This window comes from Aedes aegypti, chromosome 2, assembly GCF_002204515.2.
Source record: "Aedes aegypti strain LVP_AGWG chromosome 2, AaegL5.0 Primary Assembly, whole genome shotgun sequence".
Classification (NCBI taxonomy): domain Eukaryota; kingdom Metazoa; phylum Arthropoda; class Insecta; order Diptera; family Culicidae; genus Aedes; species Aedes aegypti.
Window position 1 is genome coordinate 1,129,303 of NC_035108.1, and position 20,841 is coordinate 1,150,143.

At 38.5% G+C, this 20,841-nt stretch overlaps 1 protein-coding gene across 1 annotated transcript in view; it reads left to right on the forward strand.

Moving 5' to 3' along the window:
* The window catches only part of LOC5566111 (feline leukemia virus subgroup C receptor-related protein 2), a 242,488-nt gene that overhangs the window by 118,441 nt on the left and 103,206 nt on the right, over positions 1-20,841 (forward strand). Inside the window, exon 5 of the mRNA XM_001650432.2 lies at positions 2,265-2,489. Within this exon, the coding sequence (XP_001650482.1) occupies positions 2,265-2,489 (225 nt within the window). The remainder of the gene's footprint in view (positions 1-2,264; positions 2,490-20,841) is intronic.

Consider the following 20,841-nt stretch of genomic DNA (forward strand, 5'->3'; position numbering starts at 1 on the left):
TGGGACAGTAGAGTGATGCAAATTTTGAAATGTTGGTTCCCCTATGCTTAAACGATTTATATTAGGGTAAATAGCACCTTTCCAAAGTTCGAAATGATTCGGAAAAAATTTGACTGTGCACAAGCCATTTAAAGTTTATATGGAGATTACTATGGAAAACGCCAACTTTTTGTGTTCAGGCCTCCATCTCTTCGATATAATATTTTATGGAAAAGTGAACGACCTCTGCTCATGTGGAATCCTTTTAGCTACAACTTTGCTGAAGACCACATTTTGATAGAACTTAAGGATAAATTGCTATTCTTAATCATAAACTGGGTTTACATTTTGCATGCTTAACCAACTGCTCGGCAGGCAACAGTGGTGCTCCTGGTGGGTAGAATAGATCAAATTAATCCAGGCTACTATGTTCTACAGCAAAACAGCAGTGTTGCTCTGAAAGTAACTGAATGATCATCTGAGCATGATTAAGACTTTGATATCACTGATAACAAATCATCCTTACGTCCCACGAAAAAGTGGTCTTCGGCAAAGTTGTAGCTGGAAAGATTTCACATGAGAAGAGTTTGTTCATTTTTCCATGAATTATTATTACGAGCAGTTAGAGGACTGAACACAAAAGGTTGATCTTTTCCATAGTAATTTCCTTATAAACTTCAAATGGCCTGTGCACAACCAAATTTCTTCCTTCTTCCTTCTTCAAACTTCAAATTTTGGGAGAATGATTTTCATCATAATTGACACCGTTTAAGCATAGGGGAGCAAAAACTTCAAAATTTGCATCAGTCTAATGCGACAGTTATACTTTTATGGGCAGTGAAGCATATTTTATGTTAATTGGTATGTTTTCAGCGAAAACAGCAAATGAAAAGAAAAACTTATCAGTATTAATATCCTAATTTGTTAGCGAATCAGCCTGCGGCTGAAAGCCTCACTAATAAAAATAATAAATATCATAATTTCTCAAATTATAAGCCAACAAGCACCATTATATTAACGTCTGAACTCTAAAAACTTCCACCACAACACGCATTTATCCTACTCTTCAAATAAAAGTTGTGGAATAGAAACTTTCCAGCTGTGATTGGCATCATTCCAGGGATCTCAGTTCTATGGAACGATGCCACAGAACGTCCACCGAACACAACCCTTTCGTCTCTGGCTCGCTCACTTGTTTACGATAGCAAAATTATTCGGTCGTCACGTTCTACGGTTTGCTCATAGACGAGACCTCTTTATCTCATTAAAATAAATAGGGATATGTAGTCCCTCAACCAGCGATGACATTGGCCGTTGCGGACCAACTGTGATGCTCATGCCATGTGTAGATAAATATTCAAATGAAACAGTTTTAGTTGTTTGACTCTATGTTAGTATTAGGGTGGTTCAAAATATCGGTTTTGCTCCACACCGATTCTAATTCAGATTCTGAGTGCCCTTTTCAAATTTGTGCTCATTTGGATGAAATATGAGACTGCACAAGCCCTTCAGAGTTAGTATAGGAGTTATTATGAGAAAAGCAAGCATTTCATTAAATCGGTCATAGTGTTTGCCGATTTGCTCTTGCGGATTAGAGCTACGTTGATATTGTGAGATACATTCATCAGCTACAAGTTTTCCGAAGACCATGTTCAAATCAGTCGTCTCAGTAATTAGTTATTCATTTATATCCAATCAGAGATATTTCAACATTGGTCATTTACCTTCCGATTTCTGTATCTGTTGCAAAAAGCAGTACAAAAAAACATGGCTACTATGTTTTGCTGCATACATCCAGTGATGCTTGCAATACAGCTCAATTATTACCGCCAAAGATTTTCAATTCACACAAAAATGAACATTTTATTACTGTGGCGTCCGATTTGAAAATGGTCTTCGGCAAAGTTGTAGCTGATAAATGTATCGAACAGTGTCAGTACAATACTTACTCCAAAGAGCGCAAGGGCAAACACTATTACCGATTGCAAGGATTGTGGGTTTTTTTTATAATGATTCCAATACAAACATTAAAGAATTTGTGCAGTCTTAGTTTTCATCTACATAAACTCAAATTTTGGGAGGACATTCAGGATTTGATTTAGAATCGAATGAGCGATGTGGAGCAAAAACAATATTTTAAGCCACCCTAATAAGTATGCATTGTGTTACGATTCGAAAACATTATAACAAACAAACGCACTTATTTAATCAGCGCTAATCAAAACCAAATCTCGCCTACTAAGTGCCTAAACTGTACTCTTTCTCTTACCGCCACCTCCCAACAGGGTCTTCGGATCGCAGCAATCAGCGGAGTTTTGGGCACCTGCCTGGGTGCTTGGATCAAATGCTTCTCCGTCCGGCCGGACCTATTCTGGGTTGGATTCATCGGACAATCCATTGTTGCAGCCTCGCAGGTGTTTATCCTATCGTTGCCGGCCAAAGTGGCGGCGGTATGGTTTGGTCCCGATCAGGTTTCGTCGGCGTGCAGTATCGGAGTTTTCGGAAATCAGGTAAGTAGTACGTGCTTCCATCAGCAAAATGATTTCGCCTACCTTAATGTACATTTCCCAGCAAACGTTGCATAGTGGCCGCACTTCATAAAAATATTGAACAAAAGTACAAACCTCGCTTGAATCGTTTATATATCCTAAATCATTGACTAAACACGGTTTTATAAAGCAATTTGCAAAAATGGTCACTGAAACAAAAAACTGTGCTTCAGGTGTATTTGGCAGAATCCGTTGAAAATAAGCATATCTCGTTATTTTACTTAACCCGTATACTGCCGTGAATCGCAAGTGAGTCCCATCTGCATTTTCGTCGAAATTGAGTTGAGTTCAGTTTTCAACATATTTTCCAATGCTCTTTCAGCTCCACTCATAAGATAGTATGATTTGTTCGGAAAAATTAGGGAAAAATAGCAAGTCAAATTGTCCCATACTGAAAAGTAACCACATATCAGTCCCACTACAGATTTCCACCCCGTGTAAGACAAAAAAAAAACCGTGTTTTTATTATCTTCATATTTTTCTCGAGAAGATATCAAAGTGAAAAGCAAATTGTGAAATTTTCATTAAGATCATGTTTCATTCTTCTGGGATTTTTTGAATATTCGTATGGAAAACGAGTTTGGAAACTTCACAGCCCATTTTCTCAATGCCTTCTTTTTTCAGATGGGAGTGACTTGCGATTCACGGCAGTATAGGCCTAAATGAATAAAAAAATACTAATATCAATGACAATCATTTTAATTTGCATAAATAATAAAAAATATATATTTAACATTTTAAATGAAGAGTTTTAGACCGTTCATAGTGTACCGGATGTGGTCAGTCGTACTCAATGCCCTAAAGAACCAAGTATAGATTTGTCGGATACTGAACCGTTTCAGCTTAAGCGACACGTGACCACTATGCGTTGAGCCGCTTTTCCGTCAGAAGCCCTCTGCGAAACGCGCCTGCATTTTATGCTAGGCATGCCATGATAACAGGAGGCATCCAAGCAAGCGAGGCAAATTGTCAAAGAGATAGCACGTTCTCGTACAATTTTGCAGCAATCGCGGTAGCCTTCGTGATTTATGGCCTCTCTCCAGTATCCGCACATTGGCCGTCGGCGGAAACGAATAAATGGATATTTCCAATTTCCGGTCTCCTTGCTTCTCAATTTCTTTGATTCAAATCGGCTCGCCATTCTACGCATGAGATGAATTTTATGCGTCTTTTGAGTTTACGGTGAACCTTTCAACGTTAAGAAGTGCTTTTTTTTATCTTGCAACGGAAATGAAGTTCAATCTTCTCTTGAAATTGGAGGACAGACAGATGAGTTGTGCTGATGTGGTTTTCCCTATTCATGTTTATGGTTATGTGCCACTACATTTAGCCATAAATCACCAAAGGTATTCACTGAACAGGTGCAGAAGTATTAATCGTGATTGTGGTAGAAAATGCAAACTTCCATAAACTGCTAGCACAGGTTAGTGCCGAAAGAGAGTAAAAGTCACTTCGATAAAAACGAATTACAACCTTTTTCAGAAAGTTCAACCAAGTGACTTTTCGTCGATAAGACAAGCGCCGAATGATGCACACAGCACTAAGTATACATATCTCCAGTGCATGGGTCACCAGGGTCAATAAAGTAACATTACATTGCATTAGCCTTCAATTTCGGACGGCAAAATTTGTCTGTGCAAGCAATAAATTCTAACCAAACTTGCATATTTCCATCCTACAGTGTCCCTGCCAGCAAGTCCGAGTTTACACGCTCATATCGATGTGGTTTGCAAGTTTCTTGCAACTGACGGGGGAACGTTTTTGCTTGGCTTCCTTCGGTAGCTTTTGCTCACCAGCAGCGCTGAGATCTAAGCAACCCGGATGTGAAGATTCATAAGGGTTAGCCAACTGTAATTTCTTGGAACTTTCCCCTTTGGGATTGCGTGCGCAACGACGGAACAAAATGGGTTTAATGCGGAACTGGTTTGTCTTGTCGCAATAACTTTTCTAAGGATTTATTAATGTTCTTTGCAACGGATTAAGTGAAGCGAAAGGAACATCTGCTAGTCAGGAGGGAGATGGGTCTTCCACTTACCGGCTTCATGCTCTTTCTGGATATTAGTATCGATGTTACTAAAATATGACTTTGTTTTACAAAGTTTATTTATGGGCTTTCTTAGTTAACGCAACTTTTTAACCAGCGGTTGATTTAAAATCTTCGTTTTTTTTTCATTTGTTTTGCTAGCCATGACGATTTTACAACTCGTATTCTCAAACTAATGAAACTCATATATGAGGCATGAGTTATAGAGCAAGGGGAGCAAAAGTTCGACCTTAGTGGTATCACCAAAGTTTCCAGACAAACAATAGCAATTGAAAAAAAAATACCATACAGTGAACCCTCAACATATTGGCTATAATTTTGCTGAACAAACTTGTGTCAAAATATTTACCTACTTTTAGTTATAACAGTTTCAACATTGATTGTCTTAAACCAACTTTTGCCCCACCGGTGGGGCAAGAGTTCAAATCTAGTATGGGGCAAAAGTTCGCTGGCAAAAACACAATATATTGATACTATTATAACAGGCATACTTTATACCAGCCGTAAACTTATATTTGCTGAAAAATACACACTAAATTTTCATCAAAAAATTACCTTGTTCGGAACGTTGTTAAGTGGACTGTAGTTTTCGAATAGGTCACTGCTTCCCGGATAGTTGAAGGGGAAATTTGTGTCTTCACTCAGATCGAAACACTTTAACACCGGTTTGTTCTCGGAACGACAATTGAACTTTATTCTCTCGGAACGAATAACTTGAATTAACTGATTTGCGTTTCACTTCTGTTGGGTCGAGTGGTATTAACCTTCCGCGGATCCAACTTAATAAGATACTGGGGTCATTATGACCCACAAATATATACCCCTATAAATCAGCGAAATATCAACCGAATAATGAAATTTATGCCGCATTCGAAAGATATACTCCTCAAGATTCTGATCACTAACTGGAATACCGGTTCCGGATCCAGTGGCCACCGGGAATCGGCGGGACCATGTTGGCCACGTGGAATTTCAGTACACTCAGTCCAGAAATCTGCAGTCATCACCAAATTGTATAAGGTGCAGGCCATACAGGAATGTTCTGTCTTCATCAAACTTGCTTCAGGGATCAAGAACTTCCACATGGGATACAATTTAGTTCAGAACTCGACCACCGCGTAGCGCTAGCGTCGATATGAACTTCCGGTAGGAGCTAATTACGCGATAATTCGAGATTGCGAGCACATAAAAGGATGCTGTCTTCGGCAAAGTTGCTCAGAAGGACAAGCACTTCCACATAAGATACAATTTAGTTCAGAATTCGACCACCGCGTGGCGCTAGCGTCGATATGAACTTCTGGTAGAAATTACACAGATATTGTCCGTGCATCAGAATCATAGTCCCTACTTCTTCAAACTAGAGAATCAAATGAATGAAGGATTATGAAACAAATTGTTCAATTCGACTCCATTTTTTTCCTTGTCTCGATCATTGTCAGATCATTCTCGGCAACTGGGAAAACCGAGACTTGTCACTTTCAACAAGGTTTAAAATGTAACAAGGACTAATAAGTGTTCCTTTCATTACTCGAACTTCCTGCTCTCTTCGTTTGAAGCAGTCAGGATTAAGGTTCACTGGTATATCTTTTCTCCATAACGCACCACGAAAATGTGACGTACCCGCGTTATGGGTCATTTAGAAGGATGCTATCTTCCACAAAGTTGCTCAGGAGGATAAGAACTTCCACATTAATTACAATTTAGTTAAGAACTTGACTACCGCGTAGCGCTGGCGTCAGTATGAACTTCCGGAAAGGGCTAGTTATGCGATAACTCGAGATTGCGTGCATATAGAAGGATGCTGTCTTTGGCAATGTTGCCCAAGAGGATATTTTTTTGTCTCTTATAATGAGATTTTCAATCCATAGCAAGTATATCTCGAGACCAACGGCTTCGAGATCAAAAGTGACCATCAAGGGTCACTTCAAGGGTGATTTGATCCCAGGTCTTCAGCGTGAGAGGTTTGTGAACCAACCACAATATTAAAGTCCGTCTTACAAAAGAATAAGGTATTCCACTTGGGCTACAGTTCAGTTTAGAATTCGACCACCCGGTGGATTTGACGTCGATTTGTATTTCCGGTAGAGGTTAATTATTAGAGGGGGGTTTCACATTTTTGAGCCCAAACACGACCCGTACCCGACTTACTTTATTTTATTAAACCCGAACCCAACCTGTACTCAGACCTGACCCGAACCTGAAAAAAAAAATCCGCTGTTCAAATCCGAATCTGACTCGAAACCTAAACATTTTTTGTAAGAAAAAACCGAGTTTTAAAAATAGATAAATTCATTGTTTCTGATGCATAAGGAAGCTTTCTGGTTGTTACTCTTACCATAACTTTTACCAAAGTCCACCTAAATCCGAATTTTTACAAGCCCGATTCCGACGTACTCGAAAAAAATTTTCTCCGACCTGAACCTGTCGAGTTCGGGTTTGAAAACTCGAGACCCGACTTATAGAAGGATGCTGTCCGCGGTAAAATTGTTCGAGAGAATAAGGAATTAGTCATGAACATACGTTCAAAATTTATCCAGCATGTGTTGCTGGCGTATATATGTATTTCCAGAAGAAACTCTTTTTTTAAGGTTTTATATTCGGCAAAGTTGTTCAGATTTTTTTTTTTTAATTCGGCATAGTAAATTCCGCGTGACGCTCGTCATTATATTGGAAAAAAATCGAAGGAACAAATTTCTGTATTTCCAAAATTTCCAAAAATCACGTTATTTTTACTGACAATAGTTTTTATCATTTTGATGTCATTACAACTTGTAAGTGTTTATTCACCTTCAAACAAAAATTAGATCACGTTTCCCCAAAAAAGAAAAAAATTAAAAAAGATATCGAGTTATGGAGAGAAATTCACATCTCACGTAACATCAACTTGTGGAGATATCGAGTTACAGAAATATCGACTTATGGAGAGCACAATGTATGGAAATTTGAAGGAACCGGAAAATCCATCGAGTTATAGAGTATATCGGGTTATAGAATATCGAGTTGTGGAGAGTCGATTATATATATAGTATGAAATAAGCTCTATGATATGATATGAACTATATTGTAGTCACTTCTAAAATTCCAACAAGAGTTCAGATACAGATAACGTCATGAAGTTGCAAAAAAAAATTACTTCTAGTTTTCTTTAGAAGTTGTTGCAGTAACTGTGCACTTTAGTTTTTAATTGGATCCGGAGGAATCTTATGACTTTATACTAGTATTTCCTTCTGGATTTCCTCCAAAAAGTCATCTGGATCTCAAAACGTAGTTCACATCGGAGTTATTCAAAGGACTTTTGCCAGAGATTCTTTCAGGATGAACTTTTGTTCGCCATGCATGGAATACCTTCTTCCAGGGAGTTGACATGGAATTTTTACAAGGATTCCTACAAGAAAAAATATGTACAAGGATTTCTATAGAGATTTCGCAAAGGTTTCCAGCAGAAATGTCTTTGGTGATTCTTTCATAGATTCCTCCAGAAAAATCTTTATTTGGATTCTTTCAGGAATTTTTCCAAGGATTCCTTCAGGATTCGTTTCAGGAATACTTCGAAATTTCTCCGGAGATTTCTCCAGGGATTTTTTAAGTAATTTCTTCTGGTATTCTTCTATAAAATTTTCCACAGATTTTTGCAAGGATTCCACCAGGAAACTGTCTACAAGGATTCTTGCACAGATATCTTCAAGGCTTTCTTCAGGAATTCCTCCAGGAGTAACACTTATAACAATTTCTTCAAGGATTACTAAAGATGTTTCTCTAGTGATATCGTCAGAATTTCTTCCGAGGATTCCTCCACGGATACATACAAAGATATCCCCAAGCAGTTCTCTCGAGATTCGTTCAGAAATTATTCCGGGATTCCTCCAGGGATGATTCTACGAGGAAATTCTACAAGCATTCCACAAAGAATTTCTGCAGGTGTTCTAAAACTCACGAATTCTTCAAAGAAATTACATGAAATGCCTCAAGAATTTCTCAAGATAATCTTCCAGGGATTCCCCAAGAATTTCTCCAGGGATTCGTTCTGGGTCTCCAATAATACTCCATGAGTTCTTCTTGAAATTTCTCTAGAGATTCTCCCATTAATTCCTGCTAGAATATTATCAGAAATTATGCTTAAAATTTCTCCATGGATTTCATTAAAAAAATCTCTACACATAATCCTCCAGTAAAATCTCTATATACTTTTTTTTTTGAAAATCTATTCATGGATTTCTTTAGATATTTCTCCTTAGATTTTTTGAGAAATTTTTCCATTTAAATATACCTATAAGGATTCTTTCAGGGATTTATCCAGCAAAAATCGACAGGGGTTTTTCCAGCAAAAAATCTGTAGGGGTTTTTCCAGGGATTTCTCTAGCGATTCCACCAGCAAAATTTCTACATCGATTCTTCCTGGGATACCTCCAAGGATTCTCCAGTGATTCCTTCAAAGATGTCTCCAAGAGTCCTTCATGGATGCATACAGGAGTCTATCCAAAGACTGCTACAGAGATTTCTCTATGCAAATCTTTACATGAATTCCTGCAGAGATTTCTCCAGCTTTTTCTTCATGAATTTCTCCAAGGATCGCTTCAGAAAAATCTCTACATGGTTTCAGGAATGAACTGGTAGAGAATTGACTGTATATATAAATGAAATATGAGTTTCGTCTACGCAGTCTTCATTATAAATAGAATTGAAAAAAATAAAGACTGCGTAACTGAAAAGCATATTTGATGTTCCGGGGATGTTAGTAAGGAATTCCTCCAGAGCTTTCCTCGAGAATCCCTTCTTGGGCTCTTGCAAGAATTTCTCCAGCAATCCCTATAAGAACTCATAAAATAATTTCTCGTAAAATCCCCAATTGAATGCTAGAATCTCTGGAATAATTCGTTATAGAATTCCTGGAGCGATCGCTGGAGGAAATCTTAGGAATAAATCCTAGAGGAATTTAAAGAGGACTACCAGCGGAATGTCTGGAGAATTCACTGTGGAAATATTTTAAGTAATCCTTGAATAAATGTTACTTAGAGATACCTCTGACATTCTGCAAAAATCTCTGTAGAGATCTTCTTGGAGGAATCCTTAGGGGAATCTCTTATTTTTTATTAGAGGAATGTCAGGAGAAATCGCTTGAAGAATCTTTGGAAGAATCGCTGGAGAAGTGCTTGAAGTAATAATTCCTGGAAATGTTCGCTAAGGATGGGTTTATTCCCGGAGAAATCTATCTGGATTGAATTCTTCAGAGTTTTTGCAATTCCCTCACAGGTCTTTTTTTATTGAATTCTTCTACGATCTAATTTTAAAACTGTTTTCGGTATTTCTCAAGTTATTATTATTGGATTTGACGGAATAATAGTCTGATTTTTTTCTAAAGGATAATTTTGAATTTTCTCAAGAGGATTTTTTTAAAACACTTCAGAGTACTTTTTAATAATGCGACCCAATGGAGCAATTACTGGAATTCCTCCAGCTGTTCTTTCTAGTATTAGTCCATAAGATATTTCCAACATTTGTTCGAGTTAATGTATGAATTCCTCCACGGTCATTTATTCAATTGTTCCAGAAATCTAATGAAGGTCTCTTTGAAGTTCTACATGAGTCTAATTTGATTCTTCTAATACTTTATTATGGAATTCTACGAGAAATTTTGATTTTTGGGATTTTTTCATTGGTGTTTGCAAAATTGCTTAATTTTTTTACAAATCTTCTTTCAAGATAATCTGACAAAGTGTTTCTGAGTTCTTCCTGGCAATATCGTTATAATACAAACGCAAATTCTTGTACGCAAAATTTGTTGAAATTTCTGCAGAAGCTGATTCTAAAGAAATGTCCAGAAGTTAACGGAGAAGAATGCTTTATGTTGGCGTTACTATCCTGTTAATTATTTTTACTTTCGCAAAAATAATTGATTCTGAATCAAATCAACTACTACAGCACAAAATTTTACGTTAAATCAAATTCACACACTCTATTGATTTTACAGTGATACCTCCATGAGTCGATTATCCATGACTCAATATCGACTCATGGAACCATAGTAAAAACAAACTTTCATGGTTACTATGATGGTCCCTAGAAGCAGCTATCCAAAGGAATGCTGTTCCATGACTCGATATTTCTATGAGTCGATGGTCCCTTCAATATCAACTCATGGAGGTTTCACTGTACTATAAACTTTTATTTATCTCAATAATAATCTTGATAATTATCACTATCCGAACACATTCACATCTTTATACTTCAAGTCATGCTCGCAAATCTACTTACCGTCGATGGGGGTGACAATGCACTATGGTCCAGGAATCAGTTTTACGCGGAAAGATGCATTTTGAGCTTTAGAATGAAACATTAAACAAAAACGGTCTTCTACAAAGTTGTTTGTATTAGTTGAGCCCTTTGTTTGGTTTTATTGAAAATTAGGGTGGACCACATTTTCATAGAAATTGTGTAACTAACTTTCTTATTTGTAGAAATTATATTATACATGCTTCAGCAAAGTTGTAGACCATTCAATTTCAAGCAACTTTGCTAAAAAAAAGTTTTTTTGTATCTCTTAAATTGACCGATTTAGAGCTTTTTTCATACGGTGACATAGGGTGGTCCGAACAAAACTGGTTTTCTTACTCTAGAGTTTTCAATTCAAATTTCTCATCAAAGTAGTCTAAGAAACACTTTTAGAGCTTTGAAAAATGCGTAATTTGGTGAGTGAAGAAACTCGCTATCTTCTTCCGTTTAGGAGTTATTGTTGTTTTTATCTCAAAAACATGCCTACTTTGATTGTAAATATCCCTGATTGGGGCAAACATAAAAAATATCTTTTGACGGCATTCAACAGACAAAATAAAATTGTATATTATATCAAAAATTTACAGATGTGTTATTTTTGTAACTCTAATAAAACGTCTTGAAAGTCAAATATTTTTTATCACAAAAACTTTAATAACTTTTGAACTAAAATAGTTATCAACAATCTTTTTGCATGAAAATTTGCGTTTTTTTAAGTTCTAAAAGTCGTTCATAGACAACTTTGATGAGAAAATAATATTAAAAAAACTAGAGTTGAAAAACTTATTTTTGTTGGACCACCCTGCGATGTTTAGGAAAAAATGCTCTAGATTGGTCAAATTTTGAGCTACAGAAAAACTTTTTTTGGCAAAGTTGATCAAAATTTCAAGTTCTACCACTTTGCCTAAGAGCATATACCAGTATTTTTGCAAATGAAAAAGTTTATTATATGATATGAGTGATATTGTGGACCACCCTAGTTTAAATGACACAGTATGTTAGCTTACATTTTTAGAAACAATTTTGTAGAAGATCATTTTTGTCTAAAATTTCATTTTCATGCTCAAAATGTCAAATAATAAAGAAATACATACTATGAAAATCTTCAAAATAGTTTTAGAGCCCTATCTTTCTTACTTCGGATTTCTCGTCAAAGCGGCCTATGAACGACTTCAAGAACTTAACAAAACGCAAATTTTCATGCAAAAATATTGATGATATCTATTTTAGTTCAAAAGTTATTAAAGTTTTTCTGCTTAAAATCCTTTGTTTTTCAAGGCATTTCATTAGAGTTACAAAAATAACACATCTGTAATTTTTTGATATAATATACAATTTTATTTTGTCTTTTGAATGCCGTCAAAAGATATTTTTTATGTTTGCCCCAATCAGAGATATTCATAATCAAAGTAGGCATGTTTTTGAGAGAAAAACAACAATAACTCCTAAACGGAAGGAGATAGCGAGTTTCTTCACTCACCAAATTACGCATTTTTTAAAGCTCTAAAAGTGTTTCTTAGACTACTTTGATGAGAAATTTGAATTGAAAACTCTAGAGCCAGAAAACCAGTTTTGTTCGGACCACCCTATGTCACCGTATGAAAAAAGCTCTAAATCGATCAATTTAAGAGATACAAAAAAACTTTTTTTAGCAAAGTTGCTTCAAATTGAATGGTCTACAACTTTGCTGAAGCATGTATAATATAATTTCTACAAATAAGAAAGTTAGTTACACAATTTCTATGAAAATGTGGTCCACCCTAATTTTCAATAACACCAAACAAAGGGCTTAACTAATACAAACAACTTTGTAGAAGACAGTTTTTGTCTAATGTTTCATTCTAAAGCTCAAAATGCATCTTTCCGCGTAAAACTGATTCCTGGACCACTGTGCAATGGGCCTAGGGGGTGAGATTGGGTCAAATCGGAAAAATATGGTTTATGAATTATTTCAGCTAATAACGCTGATATTACTAAAATTAATAATTCATATGTTAGGGAACATATAATTACACGTCATTCATCACAATATACATTTTTAGAAATAGTAGTTTTTGTTTACTACATCAATAAACTTGTATGTTGAAACTAGATAAAATTTACAACATTAAATTTCTCCTGTGCAAAGTATCACGCATGTACTTTAACCTCTATCGTTATATTAGTAGAAGGTTGAAAGTCTTTCCATTACACTTCCCACGTATTTTCCAGAATCTATTTGATTTTTCCACAAAAATTTCATTTTTTTCGGTACGGTGTCTAAAACATCAAAAATGGGGGTGAGATTGGGTCAAGCAAGAACGATAGTAAATGAAATTGCAAGCCCACTTTATTGACATTTTGCGGTGCCAGGTGTTCTCTTTTTTCATTAAGATGTGTTTATTCTTTCTAAACACAGCATCTCTGAAACATTAAACAAGTCTACTTGAGTATTCCGTGCATTGAATAACAATGCAACGCATTTTGACAACTTCTCAAACCAGCAACTGTGTTTCGTGCGCAGCAACAACGTAAAATTTTATCAAATGGATTTTATTTTGAATTTAATTATTTATCAGTGTTTCCATATTATAGAAACACCTCACGGAAGTATAAATGAGTTGGATCGCTGTAATAGCTGGATTATGACGTCAATATCTGCCTGAAATGTATTGATCGTAGAATTTCGCTCCGAAGCTTAACTATTTGCGAAAGTTTAAAATAATCACTGCTTCATTACACTTTTGGGGAAACTGAAAAGGCTTTATGGCACTGGGGATGAGACTTTGAAGACAAAAAAAACAAGAAAATTTATGTTAACTTGACGATATATGTTGGGTTTACATATTTTTTCTCATAGCTCTTCAATTTTTTGGTATAATCGTTCTTTTAAGTAGATTTATCATAATTGTAAAACATCTTAGATATCTTTTCGTCTTGTTTGCATCGTATTTCATCAGGTTTTGCAATCATATTCTCAAAAACAAGTTATTTTCATTACAGTGACCCAATGTCACCCCCTCTATGGGGTGAGATTGGGTCATTTTTCATTCACTTGTGGTGCCTCTGTGAATAAATATGTTTCTTTAATTTTTTGAACAGTTGTTAATGTACCATCAAAGTACATACACACCAAATTTGAAGTTTATTGGAGTTAAATTGCGATATTTATTCAATAAATAAATCGTACATATCCCATTTTGACCCATTCTCACCCCCAACGACGGTACTCTAACTTGTGAAGAATAGTGTAGGTGATAAGATAATCAAAACTCAAGCAGAGGATTACGTTCAAATTAAAGTTTATGACGTGCACTATTTTAAGTAGGGGTAAGAAAATGTAGGAAGTTTCTTATGAAATGTGCTCAAGAGTTTCTTTCAGAATTCAATTTGTAATTTCTTCTAGGGATAGGTCCCAGAAGTTTTTTCGGGGTCATCCTTATAAATTATCTCCTAGGAGGGACACCCCGTAAGTTTATCAATTTATTTATTTATCCAATTATTTTAAAAATTACTCCTTAAATTACTGTTTAGCTCTTTTTGGAGTTTCTCACGAATTTTTTTCAGCAATTTGTTTCTTTGTTTTCATTAAAATATAGCCACGCGGTGGTCGAGTTCTAAACTAAATTGTGTCTTATGTAGAAGTCCTCATCCTCCTGAGCAACTTTGCCGACGACAGCAATCTCGTGTTATCGCATAATTAGCCCCTACCGGAAGTATCGACGCCAACGCCACGCAGCGGTCGAGTTCTGAACTAAATTGTATCTCATGTGGAAGTGCTTATCCTCTTGAGCAACTTTGCCGAAGACTGCATCCTTCTATGTGTTGGCAATCTCGAGTTATCGCATAATTAGCCTCTACCGGAAGTTCGTATCGACGCTAGCGCCACGCGGTGGTCGAGTTCTGAATTAAATTGTATCTTATGTAGAAGTCCTTATCCTTCAGAGCAACTTTGCCGAAGACAGCAATCTCGTGTTATCGCATATTTAGCCCCTACCGGAAGTTCATGCCAACGCCACGCAGCGGTCGAGTTCTGAACTAAATTGTATCTCATGTGGAAGTGCTTATCCTCTTGAGCAACTTTGCCGAAGACTGCATCCTTCTATGTGTTGGCAATCTCGAGTTATCGCATAATTAGCCTCTACCGGAAGTTCATATCGACGCTAGCGCCACGCGGTGGTCAAGTTCTGAACTAAATTGTATCCCATGTGGAAGTTCTTGTTCCCTGAAGCAAGTTTGATGAAGACAGAACATTCCTATATGGCCTGCACCTTATACAATTTGGTGATGACTGCAGATTTCTGGACTGAGTGTACTGAAATTCCACGTGGCCAACATGGTCCCCTTCGTAGCCGATTCCCGATGGCCACTGGATCCGGAACCGGTATTCCAGGTAGTGATCAGAATCTTGAGGAGTATATCTTTCGAATGCAGCAAAAATTTTATTATTCGGTTGATATTTCGCTGATTTATAGGGGTATACATTTCTGGGTCATAATGACCCCAGTATCTTATTAAGTTGTTTTTTTTTGTGGCGCCATCTTAGAATCACCTTAAGAAAAAATTTTTTAGGTCTTGCGCTTCGTTTCCACAAAATATTAAAAGTCAGGGAATTTCAGAAAGATCCGTTTGATAACAACAGAGATATTGCAGGTTGAAATTCGATTTTGGGTCATTATGACCCCAGTATCTAACTAAGGTTAAGTCAAAAGGAGGGTCAAAGAGAGAGCTTTTGATTCCTAATTACCCTAGCTTATATACCTTGTGCAAAGGTTAAACGTCTATATCTATCTCTATCTAATGTTTCGTCTTTATTCCTTGGGGCTCGCCTAATTAGGAACAGAAAAATTTACCTACATTTTTGATGCACGCTGAAATTGGTCATCTCACTCGGGACTAGTTGGTGGCGTCTCGTACATTCTCCCCCCGTTGAAAGGGAGCTTTCAACATATTGCCGTCGGCACTTCGTAGATCTTGATTTCTCGGGACGTCGTTACGATGCACTCTCGGGACTTCACATTTCATCGGATCTCTATCCAATTTTGTTGCTGGCTTCAATGTCGTTGTCCTTGATTGGCAGCAAACTAAGTCGTGAAACTGATCGCTTGTATACGCTCGTGCTTGTCAAATCGGGTTCAGCTATTGCGTTCAGAGGCCGGAAGATCAAAAAATGGCCCGGCGTTAAGGCATTGTAGTCGGTTGGGTCGTCGGAGAGAGCACACAGCGGTCTAAAGTTTAGGGTAGCTTCGATTCTCGTCAACACAGTTATCATCTCCTCATAGGTCAGGATGGCTTCACCAAGGATTCTGCACAAATGATGTTTGAGGGATCGAACTCCAGCTTCCCACAATCCTCCAAATGATGGCGCTCTGGGAGGAATGTAGGTCCATTCGATGGCTTTCTCTTCGGTAAAGTCCTTAAGCTTCTTCAAAAACGGTTGGGAGTTGAAGAGCTCGTGCAGCTCCCGGAGCTCGTTGTTGGCGCCGAAAGTTGGTAGCGTTGTAGGAGATTAGCTTGGCACATTTTCCTCGTCGAGACACAAACCTTTGAAGGGCTCCGATGAATGCAACTGAAGTCAGGGATCCAACTAACTCCAGGTGTATCGCTTTGTTGCTTGGCACACAAACACACCGATGTAGGACTTGGCACGGGTCGTAGATCGAATTGTTGGTTTGAGGTACACCGGTCCACAAAAATCTACCCCAGTGTTGTAGAAGGAATAGACAAGCTCCACACGGTCCGTTGGAAGCTCACCCATGTATTGTTGCAACGATTTTGGTTTTTGACGGAAGCATCGTAGGCAGTTGAAGCGTTTGATGGTAGACTTCCCGCGTTCAATCCAGAATGTTTCCCTGATCATGGACAAGGTGAGATGATTTCCAGAATGCAGATCCTCCCGATGGTACTCTCGGATGATAGCTTCCGTGAACTTGTGGTACGGAGGCAAGATGTATTGGTGCTTCATGTCGAAATTGCAGTTCTTATTACGTAGCCGTCCTCCCACTCGCAAAACGCCTTGATCGTCGATGAACGGAGATAGGGAAATCAATTTATGCCTGGTGTCGATCATCTTCCCTTGCTGCAGCTGACGAACTAGATCCGGGTAGGCCTCCCCTTGCACTAGCTTGACCAACTGTTGAACGGCTGATGTCTTCTCGGCATTACTCATGTTGGATGCTTTCGTAACGTTGGGTTGCTTCCTCATAATGTTAATGAATCGTTGCACCCAGACCATGACTCGAACCATTCGACGATAGGAACTGATGTTCTCGAAAATAGGGAACGTTTCGGTTCGTTGCTCGGCATAAACGTTGATTGTTTCGTAGACTTCTCCAGGTTCTTGGTTCTCTCCTGGCCACGTTATTTCTTCACCTCGCAGAAATTCGGGTCCATTCCACCACAAAGTTGCATGTTGAAGCTCGCTCGGCATCAAGCCTCTTGATATGATGTCCGCTGGGTTGTCGTTGGTACCTACATGACGCCACTCCATTGTCGATGTTAACGCCTGAATCTTTGCGACTCGATTTGCCACAAATTGCTTGAGTTGTTCAGGCCGTCGTGCGATCCAAGCAAGAGCGATCGTTGAATCGCACCAAAGAACCATTTTATCGATACGGATATTTAAGGCATTTATGGTATCAGTGACAAGTTGAGCCAAGAGCAAAGCACCACATAATTCAAGCCTGGGTATTGTGAGATCAGGCTCAAACCCTTTTGATTTATTCGACTTTTTGATTGGGGCTACACGTGACCTTGAGCATACTAGCGACATATTGACCTGACTCCATCCATCTATCGATGTCCTCTTGATCCGCCTTTTCGTCCCAGCCTTTCTCCTTCCTCCACAAGCCTTGCATGATGAGCTTCACCACGATGATCCGGGATCGAAAAATCGTGAGATGCTTGACAGAATTTCTCGCTTCGTACCTTCTGCCTTTCCGAGGATGATTGGGTCAACGTTGAGCATGAAAACATCTTCATCAGGCTTCCAGATGATTCCCAGGGCCTTCACTGATTGTTTATCGCCGACCAACAACTTTTGTCCGATTTTGTCCAGAGAGAGGGTTTGAAGGAATTCACTACTGTTGGAACACCACTTGTGAAGCTCGAGTTTTCCACTTTTAAATAGCCCAATGATTTCATCCGTCAGCTGAATCGCTTGCTCTAGTGTTTCTGCGCCGGTCAAAACGTCATCGATGTACGAATCTCCACCAATAACCCTCGCCGCCTCGGGAAAGCATGCAGCTTCGTTGATACATAATTGCTTCACTGCCCGAACCGCTTGGAAAGGTGCGCTTGCGAGTCCGTAGGTCACCGTTGTTAATCGATAACACAACCCAAGTAACCATGGAGCATTATATCATTGCATATATAATGCAGCTGCATTGCCGTAAGCCTACCATTAAAGTAGTTTAAAAGTGGAAAAGGGCACTTTTACAGTTAAATTAATGCAAGAAGGACGATGAAGCAATGAAGCAACTTAAAAAGTAATATTAATGCACCAGTACAATTTATAAAGTGATGTTAGTGCATTGATACATTTGTAATGTAGGGGTAATGCTTTATTGCTTGACAGCTCTTGAAATTTGTTGAATAAAAGCAATGTTGCATCAATGTTGTTGATATGCAGTAGAATACGTGCAATGTTATAATGCTTGTGGTTACTTGGGAAGGATCGCTGGTTTTCGTAGGTGTCCACAATATTTGCTGAAATTGTTGATGGTTCGAAGCAACTTGGACTTGTCGGTACATTTTACTGATGTCTGTGGTGAACGCTATCTTCGGAACACGGAACCTCAATGCAATTTCATTCAACTTCGGCTGTATCACAGGACCAACGAGTAGATTGTCATTCAGTGATCTTCCGTTGCTTGATGCCGCAGATCCATCAAAAACTACGCGGCACTTGGTAGTGCTGCTGTCAGGATTTTCAACAGCATGATGGGATAGGAAGTAGTCCTGACCAGGTTCAGCCTTATAGTGTTCCAAAGGAACCAGTTCCACCAGTACCAACAGAAGGTCCAGATTTTCGTTCGAGACAAATGCAGAAACAACTGGCCTTTTAGCTTCAACCTTTCCACCGATTACCCATCCAAGAAGAGTTTCCTGCATTACTGGGCTGCCATTGTGGAAAGGAACTCGATTGCCTTCCAGGATGTTCATGTAGACGTCAGCGCCGATAAGGACATCAATTTTATTTGGAATGTTAAAAGAAGGATCCGCCAAGGTGAGATTGTTCGGGATCATCAGAGAGGTTGTATCGAATCCTTCATCGTCAAAGTCCGTGGTAAGTGTTGGCAGTAGTGTTTTAAGTTACGTTTTAATGCCTTTTTTATTCACGTCCACACGGTCAAACGGTGCACAAACAACTGGGTGAGTGACGCAGTCCTACCTAGCTTGACAATAATTGTCCCTATAGCAATGCATGGTGAGACTGTGTGTGTTTAATGAGATATACATATAACGTAGTAGGGATGTCCAATTAATAATGTTGTTCAATAAACCTGCTATTATTACACGCTTTCTTCTTGAACAAACTAGTACTGCCATTGTCCGTAACGATCTGGTGGGACAACCGTACGACCACTTCGAGTAGACCTCGAACTAATGACTGGCGGCTGATGGTCAGGCTCGGGATGAGTGCTTTGAAATATTTGTTGCAGTGATCGATCACTAGTTTCAGGTTCGATGCTTTCTGGCACTATAGGTGAATTGTCAACCTTTCCTGTGCACGATTCAGGCGGACTTGCAACCCTAAGTTCGTTACCATATGTTTCAGGTGGACTTACAACCCTTGGTACATTAATACATGATTCGAGTGGACTTTCAACCCTGGGTGAATGTTCATTCATAAAATACTTCACAGCATGATCTTCTAACAGAACTTCACTTGGATTAGAGTCATTGTTTATCGTACGTGACATAAACCTTCGGTTACGACGGAAGTGATTCCCAAAAGTATCTCGAATCACATAAGAACGCCCATTAACATCTCGAACTACAGTTCCGTAATGCCACTCTCGTGCATTCTTCTTAAAGATCACTTTATCACCTGATTTAAGCATCGGTAATTGTTTCGCATGTCGGTCATAGTAGTTCTTCTGAACAGCACGCTTTTTTTGAATTCTTCTTTGCACGTCACATTCTTCGAGAACATTCCTTTTCAACAGTGTTTCTTCAATAGGTAAGCGGGTCTTCACAAGTCTTCCGAAGAACAGCTGGCTGGGAGATAACTGCATACTAGCAACCGGTGTTGAATTGTATTCGAGTAATCTATACTGAAACTGATCGACTTCTCCCGTTTCATAGCATCGTTTCAAAATATTTTTGGCAATTGCTACTCCTTTTTCCGCAAGTCCATTGCTTTGGGGATATCGGGGACTTGAGAACTCAAACAAAATGTTGTTCAAATTGGCATATCTGTCACATTCCCGAGAGTTGAACGGTACATTATCGCTTCGAACTACTGTTGGATAGCCATAACAATTGAAAAATCGATCTAATAGTCTACAAACACTACGCATTGTTTTGTCTTCCAAACGATCAGAACAGATGAATCCAGAATATGCATCGATTAGAACTAACCAATCACTTCCTCCGTATTCAAAAATGTCAGTTGAGACACGTTGGAACGGATACTCCGGTGCTGAATCCTGCAGTAGTGGCTCCTTCTGATTATTACGCCGGAATTTCTCGCAAACCGTACAGTTAGTAGTTACTTCCTTGATATCGTTTGTCATCCCTGGCCAGAAAAACTGTGTTCTTGCTCGAGCAAGAGTTTTTTCATTTCCTAAATGGGGAGCATGTAACCACCTACATACAGTTGCCTGCAGAGCTGTAGGTATTACCAAACGGTGGTCCTTAAAAAGAAGTCCGTTCTCAAAATGAAGCTGTTCACGATATTTGTAGAATAGCTGGCCCAAATCGTCTAGTTTGTGATATGGTGGCCACGTGGTCTCGACGTATTTAGTAATGCGTAAATAACGTTCATCTTGGTTCAGTTTTTCAACGTACAAGTCA